The 17,921-nt window shown below is 39.8% G+C and overlaps 2 protein-coding genes across 2 annotated transcripts in view; one reads left to right on the top strand and one right to left on the bottom strand.

The window, feature by feature from the left end:
• The first annotated feature begins 1,480 nt into the window (after window positions 1-1,480).
• On the top strand, window positions 1,481-2,053 carry LOC101296632 (ubiquitin-like protein 5-like). The gene has a single exon (XM_004291663.1). The coding sequence runs from the start codon at window positions 1,481-1,483 to the stop codon at window positions 1,700-1,702; it is 222 nt and encodes a 73-aa protein (XP_004291711.1). The 3' UTR covers window positions 1,703-2,053.
• Window positions 2,054-6,834: 4,781 nt separating this feature from the next.
• Window positions 6,835-17,921, bottom strand: part of LOC101307463 (auxin response factor 18-like) — an 11,364-nt gene continuing 277 nt past the window's right edge. The window contains exons 2-6 of the mRNA XM_004293088.1: window positions 9,182-9,942; window positions 8,842-9,139; window positions 7,207-8,093; window positions 7,033-7,098; window positions 6,835-6,916 (exon numbers count right to left, since the gene is read on the bottom strand). Coding sequence (XP_004293136.1) covers window positions 6,835-6,916; window positions 7,033-7,098; window positions 7,207-8,093; window positions 8,842-9,139; window positions 9,182-9,942 — 2,094 coding nt within the window. The remainder of the gene's footprint in view (window positions 6,917-7,032; window positions 7,099-7,206; window positions 8,094-8,841; window positions 9,140-9,181; window positions 9,943-17,921) is intronic.

The raw sequence follows: 17,921 nt of genomic DNA, 5'->3' as shown, positions 1-17,921 counted from the left end.
TCGTTCTTCTCTCTCTCTCTCTCTCTCTCTCTCTCTCTCTCTCTCTCTCTCTCTCTCTCTCTCTCTCCGGTCGAGTCGACTCAGCGAGTCACAATGTTCTTCCTCCGAATCTACTCAGTGGACACCAACCACCCTGTCAGCCTCGAAGACGCCGAGTTCACCACCATCTCCGCCGCTGCGCAATCAAACTCTAGGTTTAGCGAGCGGAGATGAATCACGCATATGTTTCGAAGAAGAAGAGGAAGCTCGTTGTCGCTGCCGAGCCACGGCGCCGAGTCCTCTCTCCTCTTCATCGTCGCCGTCCCGAACTACCTGTCGTTCAACGACTTTATCTGCTTCTGCGAGTCCCGCCTATCGCCGCACTCGTCTTCATCAGGCGGAGGAGCAATCGGGAGCGGTAGCTGGGATCGGAGGAGGACACGTGACTGTCGAGAAGGCGGGGGACCTGAGCGGCAGCGAGGGGGTCGTCGAAGATGTCTTCGCCGACGAGGAGATCGGCGGGGTCGAGGAGGAGGGGGAGGGACTCCACCTAGAAGGAGGGCTTGCAGAGACGCATCATTTTGAAGGCCAGTGAGTGGAGTCCACCTTGGCCGCCGCCGCCGCTGCTCATCGCTTCGTCGTCGTCATCTTCTTCTTCTTCGATTTGGATTTGAGACATTTCAACACTTCTGTGAGAGTGAGTGTGTCACACTTCCCGGCAAATATTATTTGGACTATGTTTGAGGCCCATTAACAGTGGACCCCACAGCCCGTTAACTCAATTATTGGGTGTCAGTAAGCAATTATTGGGTGTCAGCAAACAATTATTGGGTGTCAGCAAGTAATTATTGGGTGTCAGCAAGTAATTATTGGGTGTCAGCAACTGATTATTGGGGGTCAGTAACTAAGTTATTAGGGGTCAGTAACTAATTATTAGGGGTAGTAATTGATTACTGAAGGTCAGTAACTGATTATTGAGGGTCAACAACCAAGGTATTAGGGGTCAGTAACTGATTATTGAGGGATTATTGGGGGTCAGTAACCGAGTTACCAGTGACCAGAATCCGGCGACCGGAGAAAAATTGAGTTACTGGGGGTCAGTAATCGAGTTACCGGTGACTGGAATTCGGCGATCGGGGAAATCCGGCAACCAAAGTCCGGCGACTAGTGACCGGACCGGAGTCCCGCGGCCGGTCAATTATTCTCTCTCTTCCACTTTCTCTCTCTATGCATGTTTAAGGGGTGAGGGTAAAATAGTCTCAAAATAATATGGTTTGTTAAGATTTTAGTAAAGATTTGTGCATTTGGACAAACAAGTTTGTGTATTTGGGCATAAAAAAGTTACCTTATATTGAAATGGGCTAATAAAAAAGATTGTCATTAGAATGAGAAATTAGAGGTTGAAATTAGTATTAAATGAGCATTTTCCCTATAAATAAAGGCTTTTGAGAAGCCCCCGTTTATCATCATAATTTAGAAAATCTAGAATTGTTTGAAGAAGATGATTGAGGTGGTGCTGAACGATCGGGTAGGAAAGAAGGTGCGGGTGAAGTGCAACGAGGACGACACCATCGGAGACCTGAAGAAGCTGGTGGCGGCTCAGACCGGAACCCGATCTGATAAGATCCGAATCCAGAAGTGGTACACTATTTACAAGGACCACATCACTCTCAAGGATTACGAGATCCACGACGGCATGGGGCTCGAACTCTATTACAACTGAAATACCTATTCATGTACGTCCTTGAGGGTAGTAGATGCATAACGCCATAATGCGTATGCTCCTCAGAGGAGATTGTGCATCCATGTAATTATGTCATCTCTCTTTCTTGATTGTTTTCCCGAATGACATAGGTGCATGTGGAATTATCTATGGTATGTGTACTCTTCTATTCCGGAAGATGATGATAAGGAAGGAGGGAATAGTTGCTAACTTTCATCTACAAGATTCATCATTCTATTCTTTTACTTCAATCCCAGTATATGCTTGGGGGGTTCTTATGCTCTACTATCTCGGTATTTTGTAATTTTGAGTTTTTGACCCCAAGGCATAACATGTTTTCGTAATTTGTCCTCTGTTTCACCCATTTCGTCCAAACCGGACGCTATTCATAGTTTCAGATTCGACCAAAACTTTTCAATTTACTTGGTGTCAAGGTATTATGAGCTTTCATTTTCAAAAAAAAAAGGTATTATGAGCTTTCAAATGAATCTGTCAACTGCGTTGTTAAACTTTTCAAGTATGAATTCCGAATAAAACTTTACCAGTAGGTAATGGAAATGAGGGCTTAACTCCTTTTTCTTTTTTGGTTTGAGAAATGAAAGCCCAAATTAGAAAATGGAGATTCTGGGTATCAAATTGGTGGTAAGGTTCAAATTGGTGGGTTTTCTATAACACAATTGGAGAGAAAGATGGTTTTCAAGAACAGCCAACTTACTTTCGGGTATTTATGTCAGGTACGAGTGTGAATGTCAGATACAAACTGATATTTTTATAAAGTGGGATATCAAAGTGCTTAATGAAGTAAATATGAGATACCGATTGTATTTTTTTTCCTAAATATATACCTCACGAGGACTAAGAACCTAAACCCAGGCTAAGGCCCATTCCCAATAAAACTAAGGCAAGAGCCATGTCACAGGCTAATAATGACCAAGAGCGAAAGCCCAAGTTAGGAGGTATCCAGGCCTATGGATCCATGACAACAACCACCCCAGACTGATAAAGATCGGATCCTTTCGTCGAGTCATGGATATTGCCCTAAAACCAGTATCTCGTTCGGCCACACACCTCGTTCGCTGGCTTGGCCATAGGTTGGCACAGTCAAACGAGAATGAGAGATCTCCAAATTAGAGGTCACGCTTGAGACATGTTCTCTTAGGAAGAAAATAATAAACCCTGAAATGATCTGAGTTAGCTCTCAAATATGTCTTAGTGGCACTCATTGTTCTTGACTTCTTGTAGTCTTGGTTGGTCATTTTTTCAGTTGGTTGTTACTCTCTCATATTCCATTGAGAAGGGTGACTGGATAATTAGTGGTTGGATAATGCTCTGCAGCTTCTGCTTATGAATTTTTGACTAGATGATTTGTTTTTTTTTTTTTTTTTTTTGAAACATGGACTTGAAACTTTTAATATTGCAACAAAAAATAGCAGTTACAACATGACTTACCCGCAAGGTAACAATAGGAAAAACTATGCTAGATAGCTCAAAAGCAACTTAAATGAAATTATATATATGGAGTTCAACCAAACAAAAAGCAAAACTAAAGAAACAAAAAACCATAGTTAAGCAAATGCCATAGGAATGGGCATGCCCTAAACCTGTAAAAGCCGATCATTCTGAGATGTCCATCCTACACAGAGAAGGTTACCCCCCGTTGCCACCATCTCAGGCCTTTCATTTGCAGGAGAGCTAGTAGAACGCTCTGACATGCTCCACTTGGGCCCTAAAGCAACAACCCAGAGAAAGGGCCTAATCCAATCCAAGGCAACTCTAGCCCAAGTTTGTGTCCCTGCTGCAGCACACCTCTTTGCCAGGGTAGCCACCGGCAAGCTATCAACATCCCAGCCACCATCGTTATTGTCAACAAAGCCACCGGAAAATAGAAACACCTATCTTATATGTGAATGGAAATCACAGCAAGGGACTTGAGACCCACCTTCCATGAGCGGCAACGTCCCTCCAACATGCCCACAAACAACAGCGTTGCTTGCTCTGCCCAGTCCAAACCAGAAGTCTATCACCACGCAGCGACCACCTTCTCTTCTATCAGCGTGGCTACCCACACAGACCACTGTACTCCATCTCGAATCAAAGCCAAGTGGAACACAACCATGGCCCCGAAAACAACATCACAAACCAAAAGGGAGAAGCCGAAACTTCTCCATGCCAGGGATGGTTGACGAGCAGAGCCAATCCCACCACCCTCAATATAATTCCAAGAGGAAGCCAAAGAGACCACGCACCCCGAGTGCTGATCTCGTTCCACCGCTAAGAACCCCCACGCTAGGGTTTCGAGAGAGAGAGAGCACATCTTTTTTGTCCTTATTTTCTAAATAATAGAAAAGGTTGATGCTGAAGCATGCGATGAGATTTACTTGACTAGAATCATTAGGTGATTGGTGATTCATGAGAAAAAATAAACCTTATGAATATATCAAAAGCTAGCAACATCATGATCCAAGCTATTGCTAATCATCCAATCACACTTATAATTATGCTTCACTCCTTTATTTCGGGTAAAGTTGTTCTAATCTTCTCCAGTTGCATAATCCCCACCCGATGCAAGATAGAACATCTGCTGGAGTAGACGTCAAGCTGCTAGGGTTCTGTCAATGCTTAGTCTCATATTGAGCTCTTCCAACACTTCGGTTTTCTCTTTCAACATTCTTTACTTGCTAAACGTTTATTTATACCAACATTTCTTCTAAAAACTTTGATAAACATCTCGAATTCTCGATCTCCATGTCAAAAAGATAAAAGTTCAAAAACCTGAATACATACTTAAATGCATGACTTGATTAAATTTAAATTGTTACTGGTGCAACTTCACTTTATCAATACCCTTGCTGTAGTATGACTGTAATCACCACTAATTGCTCTTACAATAATCAAATTCATGGATTTTTTTGAATAATATGATCACACCAATGACACCATTTCCAGATTCCAATCCCAAAGTCCTAGTAGTCTAAAGTCTAAACAAGTAGCTAGCTTTGAAATCTCTCTGCGTTCAAAGCAACAGAAACTAATATCAATTGCCTCTGCTTAATGACAACCAACTAAACCCAGATTAACAAATAGCCATTTGGGTTTCTGTCTACTTGATTTGACTAGCTTGAACCAGGAAAAAAGGGGTTTCGTTTTCAGTGAAAGACAAGGAAAACAGAAGGAGTCAAAACCCCAATCCCAATATGAAACCCTAATCCCCAGCGTAAGCAGCTTTGCATGGCCACCATTTGCCGGCCCGGCCATCAAAACGGCGACATTGGTGTTGCCTGCACGTGATCTGCCAATGTCATTAGGGTTCACTGCACGTGTGCGTTGCCTTTGACCGGTCATTCTCCTATTTTTCTATGGAGGTTTTTGTTATTGGGATTCAAAAAATAATAGCAAACAGTGGAGGAAATTGTGGCATAGTGTTTGCCAAATTCAAACTGTGATAGCTGGTGGCTTGTGACCACTGACCAGACCCAAACTGCAAGCAAGGCAGGTCAATGTTTTCTGGGTTTTCCAGATCCCAAGCTCTGGCCTCTGATCATCATGTTCTTTCAAAACTTATCTGTCTGGGGATATATATTATGCACTTGCATTGTACAAAGGGAATAAAATGGACCTAAAACATAAGGGATAAACATGAAGACCAAGAGAAAGTTTGTTTATCACACCCGACTTCTTTTTTTAGGTTTAATTAAGATTTTGGCCTGCAGTTTCAGCAAAGTTTCCATGTCAATTTTGGCTTAAGGTGAGAATAGTAATTTTACTAAATATTTGATGAAATGATCTTGAAAATATACTTAGATACCAAAAATTTACCCTTAATTTTTTAAGCACACTACAAAAAGGTCTTCTCCGGATCCACTCAATATGAGACCAATAGACAGTTCATGAAATTAGACCAGTTACTGCAAATGGGAAGGAGATTAAGAAACTGTCTTAGGATTCAATATTTGGGTTACAGCAAGCTTATGCTTGTACCACTTAAAAAGAAAAGTATAACCTCTTATATTTTCATTGTTTTTGGGTTACATCAAAGTTTGCTAAAAAATATACTAAAGCAGGAGTCAAGGGTTCAATATTTGGTGGAAGCTGTGTCACATTAGAATATAGAACTTGAATGGGAATCCTAAATTTCTTCATGTTGGAACAGTTGAGGTGTCATTTTCATTTAATTCTACTATGTTGAAGTTGAAAAGTTTGAAGGACAAAAGGGAAAAGTCTTTCAGTATCATAAGTTTGTTTTGTATTCTTTGGTTCATAACAGGCAAAATTAAGTCACTTTTTTTGTCAATCACTTGGAGGAACACCCAACAACAGCAGGACAGTAGGACATTATGTGCCAATGCATACACAACAACAACAACAATAGCCAATTGAATGAAGTCAAAAAACCAGGTGCCAGTTCTTCAAGCCAAAGCCCTAGCTCTTTTGTCAATCATCTAGATTCCATCAAGACAAATAAGTGTTTTCAGTATTGCAATTATGTCATTTTGTTGGAGATGTGTTAGAGCATCACATCTCAGACAACTTAATTTTTAAGCATAATGTGTTTACCTTGTTGGAATCTGCTTCACATGTATGTACTAAGCTAGAAGCTTTATAAAATATATAAATATATATATTTATATTTATCATAAAGAAAACCTTAACATGCACACTAAGGAAGCCAACTAATTAAGCACCTCTGGATTTCATAAAAGAATTCCCAAAGAGCAATAATATCAAGTGGGAATGTTCTATCAGAGATCTGGTTATGAATGTCAAAATCGCCATTTATACTCCAAAGTTAGCAAAGTTTCATGCATAAAGAGTGTAATCGAACTTTCCAAAATCACACCAACTCTGATTTGCTTTGCAATCCCTAAACCAATGACAACAAGTGGAAACTTGAACTACTTCCCTGTGAGTCTTGAGAATGAAAAAAGTTCACTTCTGGAAACCATCAGATATCAAAAGCAAGAAATTTTTTTAACATTTTATTTTATAGTAGAACATGTACATTTACACAGAAATGTACTCAAGATGACAGAATAGGAGGTGTTCAATATCCCATTTCTCCTAGCTAATTGAAAATAAACATTAAACATTCACCGAGTATTCACAACATCTTCTGGTCTCAGTGTCAGACTAGACTAAGCAAATATGCTTAATGGACCTGTCTTATTTGATGCACCAAGTCCATTTCCAGCATTTTCCATTCCTCTAATCCATGTCCTGCAAAAACAGCATTCAATTTTCATTAACAGGTCGTCTGTGGAATCAAAAGTCTGCACAAGTTAACTCAACATAACCAGACAATCTACCAGAAAGTTGTTTATATCCTCACTTACCTCCCAATAGTTTCATTTGCCGGACATGTTAGAATAGTCAGTCTCTTTGCTGCTTTCTTAAAAATACTGCATTTGCCAACATGAGGAAAGAATAAGTCCAATAAATATATAAATAGTGAAACCAAATTCGCCAGCAAAGAAAGATAAAAGTCATAAAACACGAAAAAACTATACCCGAATGGTTCATCTCCTGTTTGTTTAACAACACCTGTTGGATCTCGGTAAAGAACATGGCTCAGCATCTCTGGTTTTTCTAATCCAAACATGATGGTCAGCCTCCTGTCTAACTCATCATAAGAGCCCAGAGCTGAGAGGTCAAGAGTCCTTCCAACATCCTCGGACTCCATGAATACCTTGCAATGACCGGTATCCAAGTCTAAAACATGTAATTCTTTGTTCAGTGCAGATTTCTCTAGTGAACCCCAGTGCTCAATAGCAGAGTCTGAACCAACAGATAGAAACCTTTTTCTGCCCTGATTCTCATCTTTCAAATTCTTACCAGCAAGAACCTGAGAAACTGCATCACTGGAGCAGCTACGAGACATCTGCTGCTCAGTAAGTATTGGTTGACCAAAGAGTAAAAACTGGTGTTTCTTCACATTATCAGATTTCTCCAAGTTCTGAATAGAATTTCCCATTGTTAGCGAGCAAGATAGGCTTTCGTTGCTGTTTGTGTCGCCATTCCTGATGCCATTGGGAATTCTAGAATTTTGATCGAACCTCTGGAAACTGGACGAGAACAGCCCCGACTGCAGTTTGCTGTTAAAGTGGAGATTAGTTAAAGATATTCTAAGTTGAGCATGCCTGGCTCCCTGTATGCCTGCAGGAGTGTTATCTGGTAGACAACACATGGGGCTGCTGGACCCGAGGGGGTTGCCTGAAAATGATGGCAACGTTAACTGCCTGTCAAGAGTAAAGTCTGGGTGTTGCAGTATACGCAACTTCTTCCGTGGCGGTGAAAAGGGCGCCATATGGATAATGGGGAAATTTGATACCAGCTCAATCAACCATGGGCTAACACACTTCACATTCTGTAACAAATCTGGCTCATCCCATGTCACCTGTAAATGTGATACGGTGGTTTGTCAATTAATTTGAAAGGGAAGTGATGCAAAAGCAGAATTGAATGATCTTGGACTTTTAAACCAGACTGAAAAAAAAATGGTGACTGTAGCACATTAAAATTCAGTCCACAATCACAATCACCCAAGACATATCGATCATCACACTCCATATAGGGTGAAGTCTCAAATGAGCAGACTCAAAAGTTGAAAGTCTGTTTCGACATAGAGTTCACACTATGATCATGAACGAACAGCCAATTCTTACTGAGCATAGTGGTGTAAACATGAAAGCGCTATGAATGATGGTGCTGAAAACATGAAAGCGCTGAAATGTTTAACTATTTAAAAAATCATAGATTATGTCATGTGTAGTTCCATTTCCCTACTGGGATGATGGAAAACATGAAAATTCCACAAAAGTCATGCCAAAAACCTGTTCTACCAGCAACAGACTTTGGTTCTTCAGACCACAATCACAACCAAACCACACAGGGAGGGTTGTTGCTAAAAACATAATGGAACCACAAAATGCAGTGACTAGTCACCAAAAATGAGCTGTGGAGTGTAAAATCTAAAGCAGAGGAGATAGCAAAAAAAGTTTGATGGCACATCTAACCAAATTCATTAGAGATAATCTCGAGGGAATCACAAAGAGATGCAAATGCTGGAGTTCAGTATATAAAACCAAATTTCAAAGACAAAAAGTTTGATCACAAACAGAACAAGTGATGATGCAGTACAATACCTGTAGAACTCTCCAAGGAGAATTAGGCCAGCGGATTTTATCATTAACCTGAACAGAAGTTATGGTTCCCATGAACCAACTAATCCTAGAACAGTCCTCAGTCTCAAAAGCCATTTTAAACCTCATCCCTGAGCACCACTGCACCCTCACCGCCGCCCTCACCGCAGACGCCTTCACACAAAACTCCGGCGTGCTCGCCCTCGGATAAAAAACCACCTCAAACGGCTGCCCTTTCTCCGCAAGACTAGCAGCCTCCACCACAGCCTCAGGCCTCACTCTTCCTCCTCCTACTCCTCCTCTGCCCCCTCTCACATTCCCACTCTCACTAGAATTCCCAAACCCATTCCTCCCCATTTTACTCTCCTCCTCTTTCAGAAACACCGAGAACCCCGAATACGGGGGCCCACCGGAACGGCCGTGGTTCCACCCGGACGCCGCCGACACCGACTCCGGCGAACCCTCCAGCAGACCCCTCTTGGCCCTCCGAATCCCGACGCAGAGGTCGCCGTTTTCGGAACGTAAAAACACAATGGAGTCGCCGGCGACGAGCTTCTTCTGGTTGACGAACGTGCTCCACCCGGTGGTCAGCAAATGCCGGCGAGGCGTGCCCCGGTAAATGTGCCGGAACTTCCACACCTCGCCGTGAACGTCCTTGGCGATCACCGTCTGCACCGGCGGGTCGGCGGAGTAGTCCAGCCTCGGGAAAATGGTCTCAGCGCAGTACCTCGGAACCGAGAACCCGCCGCCGTTGTTGGCGTCGGACTGAGTCAGAGTCTTAGCGAAAGATGAAGACTTTTCTTGATTATCAGACCCATCAGAGTCCACAGGGCCTTCGTCATTATAAAGCTCGTTGGTCTCAGAAGGGACCAGCCGGATTCTGGCCAAGACCTCGTCGGTTTCAGGGTCGGCCATGTATCGGATTCCGGCGACCCGGCAGAGAATGAGAGATGGGATTCTGACGGAGGCCGGGAAGTCTACGTGGGTTTGTGCGTGCTCGGCGTGGCCTTGTGGAAAGTAGAAGACTTTGGAGTTCACCGGTGGCATTTGGACCATGCCGCCGGCGCAGGCGTGCCATAGCTGAGGATCTAATGTTTTCTCCATCTGTTTTTGACTGAAAAGAAACAAAACAGAGTGCTCTGTTTTGGGTTTTGAGTTTTGAATGCTGGGTTTGGTTGACTCTGATACTTCAAAGCAATAAAGGCTTCAACTTCATGAGTGGAGGAAGAAGAAGAAGAAAGGGGGTGGCTTTGATTCACTGAAAGAGTGAGTGAGAGTTAAATGCTCTAAGCAAAGAAGAACACAAAGATCCAAGTTAAAAACCAAGAGAACAGGAAAAAAGTGGACCTCTTACACCTCTGCCACCACCATCATCATCACTGCCATTGAATTCATTGCAGCATTTACCTTTCTCATGTACAACAAAATCTTCTCAATCAAAAAAGAAATGTACAACCCAACTAGGAGTAAACCAATTTTGGTCTTTTTCACTTTCACTAGTTCACTACCACTCACCCTCTCTCCCTCCTCAAAATGTGACTACACAGAGACAACAGAGAACCCCTGTTTTTTGAGATCACTGCCTTTTCTCACAGTACCCCATCATCTCCTCTCTCTCCTATCCATTGTTTCAGCTTTGAAAAGCTCCCAACTTTTTAATGAGATTCATAACCTCTCTCTCTCTCTCACTCTCTCTGTCTCTCTCACCTGAATTTTTTCTCTATCTGCTCCTCTCCTTATCCCTGTTTTTGTATTTGTAGCATTCATCAACCAGATGTAATCAGATCTGAAAACACTGAGCTTTCTTTTCTCTCTCCATGACCCTTTGATAAAGACAAAATCTTTAAAACAATTCAACCAAAAAATAATGAAAATTATGAAATTGAGCTAGTTTAATTGGTGGGTGGTTACTATCTAGTCGTACTTGGACTGACTCCGAGATCAGAGCTCAGTCTCATAACTTTTAAGTACTGAGGAGAGTAGTACTGTAGAATCGGAGACAGACGACTTTAACTTTGGCGAGTTTATTTACTATTTTACCTTAAGTGATTACTATTTTACCCATGGGATTAGGACCCGGTACCAACCGTTGAGTGGCACGCAATTTCATGGTGCGCGGGGTTGGCGGGGAGGCCGGGAAGGTGAAGTGACGCGCCCGGGAGAGACGTTGGGGGGAAGTGGGGGTCCGCGATGTTTTGGCCGGGGGTGAGAGGGAGGTGATGGTGACTTGGTAAAGAGGGGTGGGGTGCGTCGGACGTTCTGACTTGACGAGTCACTGATGAAGAGGTCTTAATGCTCTCTGCCTCGGACATCGGAGTTCACTCTCTGTTTTGGGTGAAAAAAAACGAAGAAGGCAAGAAGCAATGCTTTGCTTTGTTCAGTTCTTGTGAGGGTTTAGGGTTTGGGGAAGTTTGTGAGGGTTTTAGGGTTTAAAGCCAGTCATCTCATATATACATGAGTGAATCGAGTAACAAAAGAACTAGGTAAATGCTGCAGCACTTAATCTATCGACAATATATTGTGCCACTTCAAGTCTTTAACGTAATCTACGTACTCGACTTCATGCTCATGCTCTGTCCCTTTCTTTCTTCATGAATCTTACTATTCTTTCTAGGATAGAAGAATGCAGGAAGAGATTAGAGTTGAGCTACGGTATAAATTGTCTTAGAAAAAAGGGATGGAAATATATAAACTAAATCGTTAAGACATTAGCGTGACAATTACTTGATACAATGTCTTGACTCAGCTGGAACTACAAACTAATTAGCCATCAGCAATTGTAATTGAAAGTTTATGGACCGCTCTAGCTACGTAATATCTTCTATGTTGAATGAAATCTGATTTCAACTATCATAAAGAACACTAATCGATAAGTGAGCATTCGGATTCAACTCGACTTTTATCAAAACTAGGGTATTTTGAAAACTCAACAGAAGATGGAAAAGGTTAGAATGGATTCAAATGTAAAATGTAATGAATGAGTACAACACAACAAAGTAACCTTTTTTCTGAAATGTTGAAGAGTCTTGCAGTGAAGCCAAGAGTGTTGGTTATGGGATATGCCACGAAAACGGCAATTTGAGGAAAAACGCCAACAACTTTCCAAAATATCTGTCAACATTATCAAAGCATATAGTTAGACACAAACTACAGAATCTCGTTGTCATTTGTCACTCTCACTCCCATTCAATAAAGCATTATTCATTCTCTTACTAAATATGAACAAAGATAAATACGAGGATTACGTGCATCTCGCATTAGCAAATCTCCTTCTTCTTTTTTTTTTCTTTTTTTTCTTTTTTTTTTTTCATTCGGTTGATCGAGCATATATTGGCATATCTTTTGACATTCATAATTTATCATTAAACACTTCCACTAATTTGTAGTATTGCGTTCACCCAATCACTAAGGCTTAGTTTGGTATTGTGGTGTGAATAATCTATGGTAAAATAAAACAGCTGTGAGAAAAATCAACAGTCAAATAAATTGATTTGGTTTCTGGTAAATTAATTTTATAAAATTGTTGTGAGATTAAAAGTGGTATCAAATGTGTTTGGTAAAGTCAGTGTAAAATAATGAAGGTGGCTTATATTTACAAAAATGGTCTTAAACTAATATGTGAATTTGCAGCAATTGATGCTTGGTAGAGAAATGTCGTAGAGAACTTCAATATCTAAACAAACCCAGATTAGATCCAATCACTACTATTCATTGCTTAAATCCAACGGTAAGAACTAAGAACCCTTTGTGAATACAATTAAGATCGGCGTTAGATTATGTCTGGAAATGATCAAAACTGACAAGTCCAGAACTAGAATCAATCCTGAAGTGCATGAACGCCTCAATGATTAGCATGTTGGTATGTCTTCTAGAATATGCATTTGAGTTCTTGAAGTCTATTGTCATGCTCTCAATCCTTTCCCAAGTGGATGAAAAGTCATGTGAGTTTGGTTATGTTTTTTCTCGAATCACCGCACCTAATAACTGCAGTATAAAAATGATTGATTATGTGTATGACGACTCATCTTCTTTCTTGGGCTCAGTCACTGCAACAAAATATGCTTCTTTTTTGTTGTGTGTGTGAATTCATGGGTACATATTTGCGGTAGAGCGATTGCATGTGGTATATAATTTTTTTTTACATTTGCCTTAATTTGCTTAAATTTGCCTTTGAATGAATATGCATGTTGAAATTGCTTGACGTCAAGTGAGATTTAGCTTGTGGCAACATTGCATAAGCCTATATTAAACATGTATTTTGATTGTTTTAGCTTGTGGCAACCTTGCATAAGCCTATATTAAACATGTATTTTGATTGCTTTGGCTAGTGGTTGCCTTTTGTATTTGAGTGACCATGAAAGAGCATGCATGCATCGAAAAGTGTTTGCTAGAGATGAGCTTAGCGTGGCTCTCTCATGTTTCTTAGAATGGATGCATAACTTTTAAAAGAGGAACTTGACATATGTATGTTGTATTAGGCTCATGTTTGTTGCATGTTGGCTTTTAGAATGGCTTTGGATATGTTCTTTGAATGTATCAGACTTATATGCATGTAGATGTTGTTTATATGCTTGGAGTAATCCTCTTAGTCATGAATCCACTTGGCATGGGGTTGAGCTTGGCGCGATTATAAGATTGAAGTATGCATTAGCTTGTTGTGTCTAGATATGAGCTTGGTACACTAATTTATATGGCATGTTTATTTTGGGCGTATGTAGGGATTACGGAAGAGCATGTAGCTTGATTTATTAGCCGAGTGCTTATACAAGCTTGGTATTGCAATAGTACTTTGAGGTAAGTTTACTAATGGAATCTGTACTGTAGCATCAGACTAGCGTATATGGAAATTGTGACTGCTGTATAAGGAGTTGTGATCATTGCAGGAATAAAACTTTGGATATGGTACATATTACTTTTAGTTTGGGGGACACTGCAATAATGATCCAGGTCCGGCATAAGGCTAGGTTGGGTATAGAGTCGAGTATTGTTTGTATAGAACTAAGTGTTGTGATCATGTTCAAGTATAGGTTATGAGTAGAATAGCTACAGTGGCGGGAAGTTTTTACTGCGGTAATGAAAATGTGAGGACTGATAGGAAGTTGTGGGGTGAAATAAATAATTCAAAATACAAATCGTAGTATACTAATATTAAGATAAGCATTAGATCTTTGGTTTAAAGAAGGATTTGGAGTAATGTCGTATTGGTATCAGAATCAGTTGAAAATGGCAGATAACATAGATTATTAAAAAAAAAAAACTTGATTTGGTTGGCACAAAAGTTTGAGAAGGGATTTTGGCTCGTATAAAGTAAATGACACAAAAGAAGGATACTGATTTTAGGGTGTTGGGTACATGCTTGAACTATAATATGGGATGATCACATTAATATAACCTTGAATAAGACCGTCATCACTTAACCCCTAAGTGTCATATGATATCATTTGAGAGGCTAGTGATGGAGACTGTTTCTTGTATGAAATTGGTTTGATTTGCTTTGATAGCTAGCTTTAGCTTGATTGAGAAGTGTTTGTTGCATGATTGAGTATAAATTGCTTTTTGCAATGATATTGGCTTGTTTGAGTATTGTTTGCTGCTTGAATGTATATTGTTTTCATACTATAATAGTTTTGGCATGACTGATTGTTGCTTGACCATTGGCGTGTGCTTGAGACTAATTTGTTTACTTGTAGGATGATGGCATTATAGTTGTAGAGTATGTGCCTCTGGCTTGTTGTGTGTCTTCTCTCTGTTTTATATGTTCCCTGTACCTGAATTTAGGTATTGGTGTGGATGCTTCAGCAAAGGAATTGTGCAATAGGCGTTGGTCTTTGCGAAGATAACCGCAGTGAGCAGGTGTGCAATGCTGCGAGTGAATATTGTATTATTTTTTGTTTCCTATAGTGTGTTTAACCCCCATGATTACATGGAGTGTGGAGAAATAAGACATAATTCACATAATCAAGCTTTTTGTGTTGTGATCCTCGTATATTGGAGTTTCGCATATCGTGTTGGCATTCTGCTGTATACTTCTCATAAAAGTCTCTTTTTGCAGGTGGAGTCGGTCTTGGTCTTTACGAGAATAGTCATAGTGAGGAAGTATGCAATGTTGTTTTACTCAGTAGTAATGTAGTGTGTCTAGCCCCCATGATTATATGAAGTATGAAGTGACATACCTATAGTCCACATAATCAAGGTTTGAAGTTGCTTGTTTTGCATGCTGCTTACAAATCTCACTGCGATCTCCTCAATATATCACTTGTCTTTGTGTAATCTGGATCAATTTTCAAGCATTATGTTCAGATGTTCCATTGCTTGTTTTGAAGTGGATTGCTCTGAATGTTGTTGAGGATGTTCCGCGTACTTTGAGTGGCACACATTCTTCTCTTGAGGATGGGATGGTTCCTTTAGAGTTTTTGATCCCTCCTACGTAGTTTGTTGAAGAGTATGGTGGGGGCAGTTTCTTTGCAGAGGAAAAAGTATGCTTGGGGAAAAATGATTAAGGGGCTTGGTCTTGTGTTGCATAGCGTGGAGCTTGAGGAAGTCAAGATTGAGAGGACCTTTCTAATAAGTAGGGATGCATGTCGAGATATCATGAATTGGGGACTTGGCTTCATGTAGGATCATTTAAAGGAAGATGCTAGGAATATTTTTATGCTTTATGCATAGGCTGGCTGGTTCAGAAGACTGCTGCATGGAGGTTCACCTACTAGAAAGATTTTTTCCCCAATTGTAAAGAGAGCTTCTAGGCCTTGAACAACGAAGACATGAAGACTTGTGCATTAGAGTCGGTGATGATATTAGCTCGGATAGCATGTTTTGTATCATAGGAGCTTGCAGAAGCTTGTAACAATTTTGGCTTTAGCAGTAGATGCATTGGCTTGCTTGCAATAGAAATTTTGATTTGAATTCAACCAAATTTGGCTATTAAAACTTCCTTGTATCAATATTGGCTATCGTATGAAAACTTGTACTATGCCCATTAGAAAGGCTTGAAATAGTGAACTCGATTTTGACTATTGAATTTGGTTGTTGCAGTGAGAACTTCTACTATAACGGTTGATGTATTGGTTTTGATATTTGGCATTAGGCTTATTTAGGTACACAAATGAGGTCTTGGTTTGTTGTACTATGAGCAATTTAAATGTGGCATAGTCTCAAATAGTTTAAAGATGTCTGCAAGGATTTTTGATAACAATTGTGGCTTTGGCATGATTTTGGTAAGGCACCAAGGAATCGAACTTTATAATTATGAATGTTTGTCTCAAGTAAGCTTGACGTATTCTCATAAATGGATGATATTTTCATCTCGACATGAATATATTGTGGTGATTAAGGGTTAAACTTTCACCCTTTCGCCCATCAGCCCCAAGTTTATTGGCCTGAAAAAACTTGACTAAGCTTGAATATTGGTGACATTGTTCCACACCAGCAAAGTTGTTTTTATCAGATTCATTGAATAAGCATGTTCTGTATATGATGCTTATTGTCAAATAGCATAATTGGCTATAATAGTGGAGGATTTGGATAGGGAAAAGAAGACTTTTGCAACACATTGATGTTTCAAATATGATCAAGAGAAGTTTGCAATAAAGGTTTTTGGTATGAAAGTAAACTATGCTAGTGAGAATCTTTTTATACAGCTGCAAAGACTCCAGCTATAGCAGAGAAGGTTGCAAATTGGGAAAAGGCTTATTTGCGACATTAGGCTTATTTGGCTAAGATGACAACTCTTTATTGTGGAAATAGACATTGGTTTGAAGAAGGCTTGGAGCAGATGGTGGTCTTAACTGTACTGAAGTACCATTATTGTGGTAGAAGATTGAAAAGGGCTTGCAATGACATTTTGTGTTCACTGTACTAAATGAGGGATTGAACATGAGTTTGCGTAGATGGCTACTTAGTTAGCTTTGGTCCTGAATGCTTCTTCTAAAGAGGGCTTGAGTGCTGTAACAATCAACACTATGCCATTTCTTGCATCAGGCAACACCCATCAGGCGACATAAGTAAAATTAAGTATTGTTCGGGGCTTCCGGGCGACACATTTTTTTCTTTGTGTCGGTGGAATATGCACTTAGACAATACTACTTTTCTTTGAGAAAAATGTATGTTTTTGGGACAATACATATATATTGGTAAAGAAAGAGGTATGTTTTAGCCTCAATTGTCAAAATGAAATTTCCATTCGGACAACACTTATAGGTTGTACGTCTAGCTATGAAGGTTATCTTTTCTCAACTTTTGGAGGGATTTCCAAATTGACCAATATTGTGTGAAAATTTTACTCATGTTAATCCGACAACATATATGTGTTGTCTGATATTGAATTTTATTGAATTGACAACTTGTGTAAAAATTTTACTTAATTATGTTAATAAGACAACATTTATGTGTTGGCTGATATTGAATTTTGTTGAATTAACAACTTGTGTGAAAATTTTACTTAATTATGTTAATCCGACAACATTTATGTGTTGTCTGATATTGAATTTTTATGAATTGACAACTTGTGTGAAAATTTTACTTAATTATGTTAATAAGACAACATTTATGTGTTGGCTGATACTGAAATTTAGTAATTTTTGACTTTGGAGGTAAACCCTAGCCTTTTAACTTATGTGGATTCCCTCCAAACCATTTGATTTTGCAGACAAATTTTTTTGTTAATAAGACAACATTTATGTGTTGGCTGATACTAGAATAGTGTAATTTTTGACTTCGAAGTAAACAAAATCCTAGCCTTAATTTTAACTTAGGTGGATCCCTCCAAACCATTTCATTTTATAGACAAATTTTTTTGTTAATAGGACAACATTTATGTGTTGTCTTATAGTTACTTTTTAGTTTCTGAAATACTTTGGAGGGAATACCCTTAACAATTGAGTTTGGTTCCCCCCAGTATTTGATTTTGTAGCTAGATAAATATGTTAGTGTGTTAGGGCAACATCTATGTGTAAGAAAAAGAGGCACAATTCTTGAAAAAAAAAAGACGCACTCTTTGAAAAAAATTGGCGCAACATCTATGTCTTTTCACTTATAGTATAAAAAGAAAGAGGGGAAAACCCTAAACTCACTCTCTCTCTCTC

The sequence above is a fragment of the Fragaria vesca genome, linkage group LG2 (assembly GCF_000184155.1).
Source record: "Fragaria vesca subsp. vesca linkage group LG2, FraVesHawaii_1.0, whole genome shotgun sequence".
Classification (NCBI taxonomy): Eukaryota; Viridiplantae; Streptophyta; class Magnoliopsida; order Rosales; family Rosaceae; genus Fragaria; species Fragaria vesca.
The sequence above is the reverse complement of the archived record's forward strand: the minus strand, read 5'-3'. Positions and strand labels throughout refer to the sequence as shown.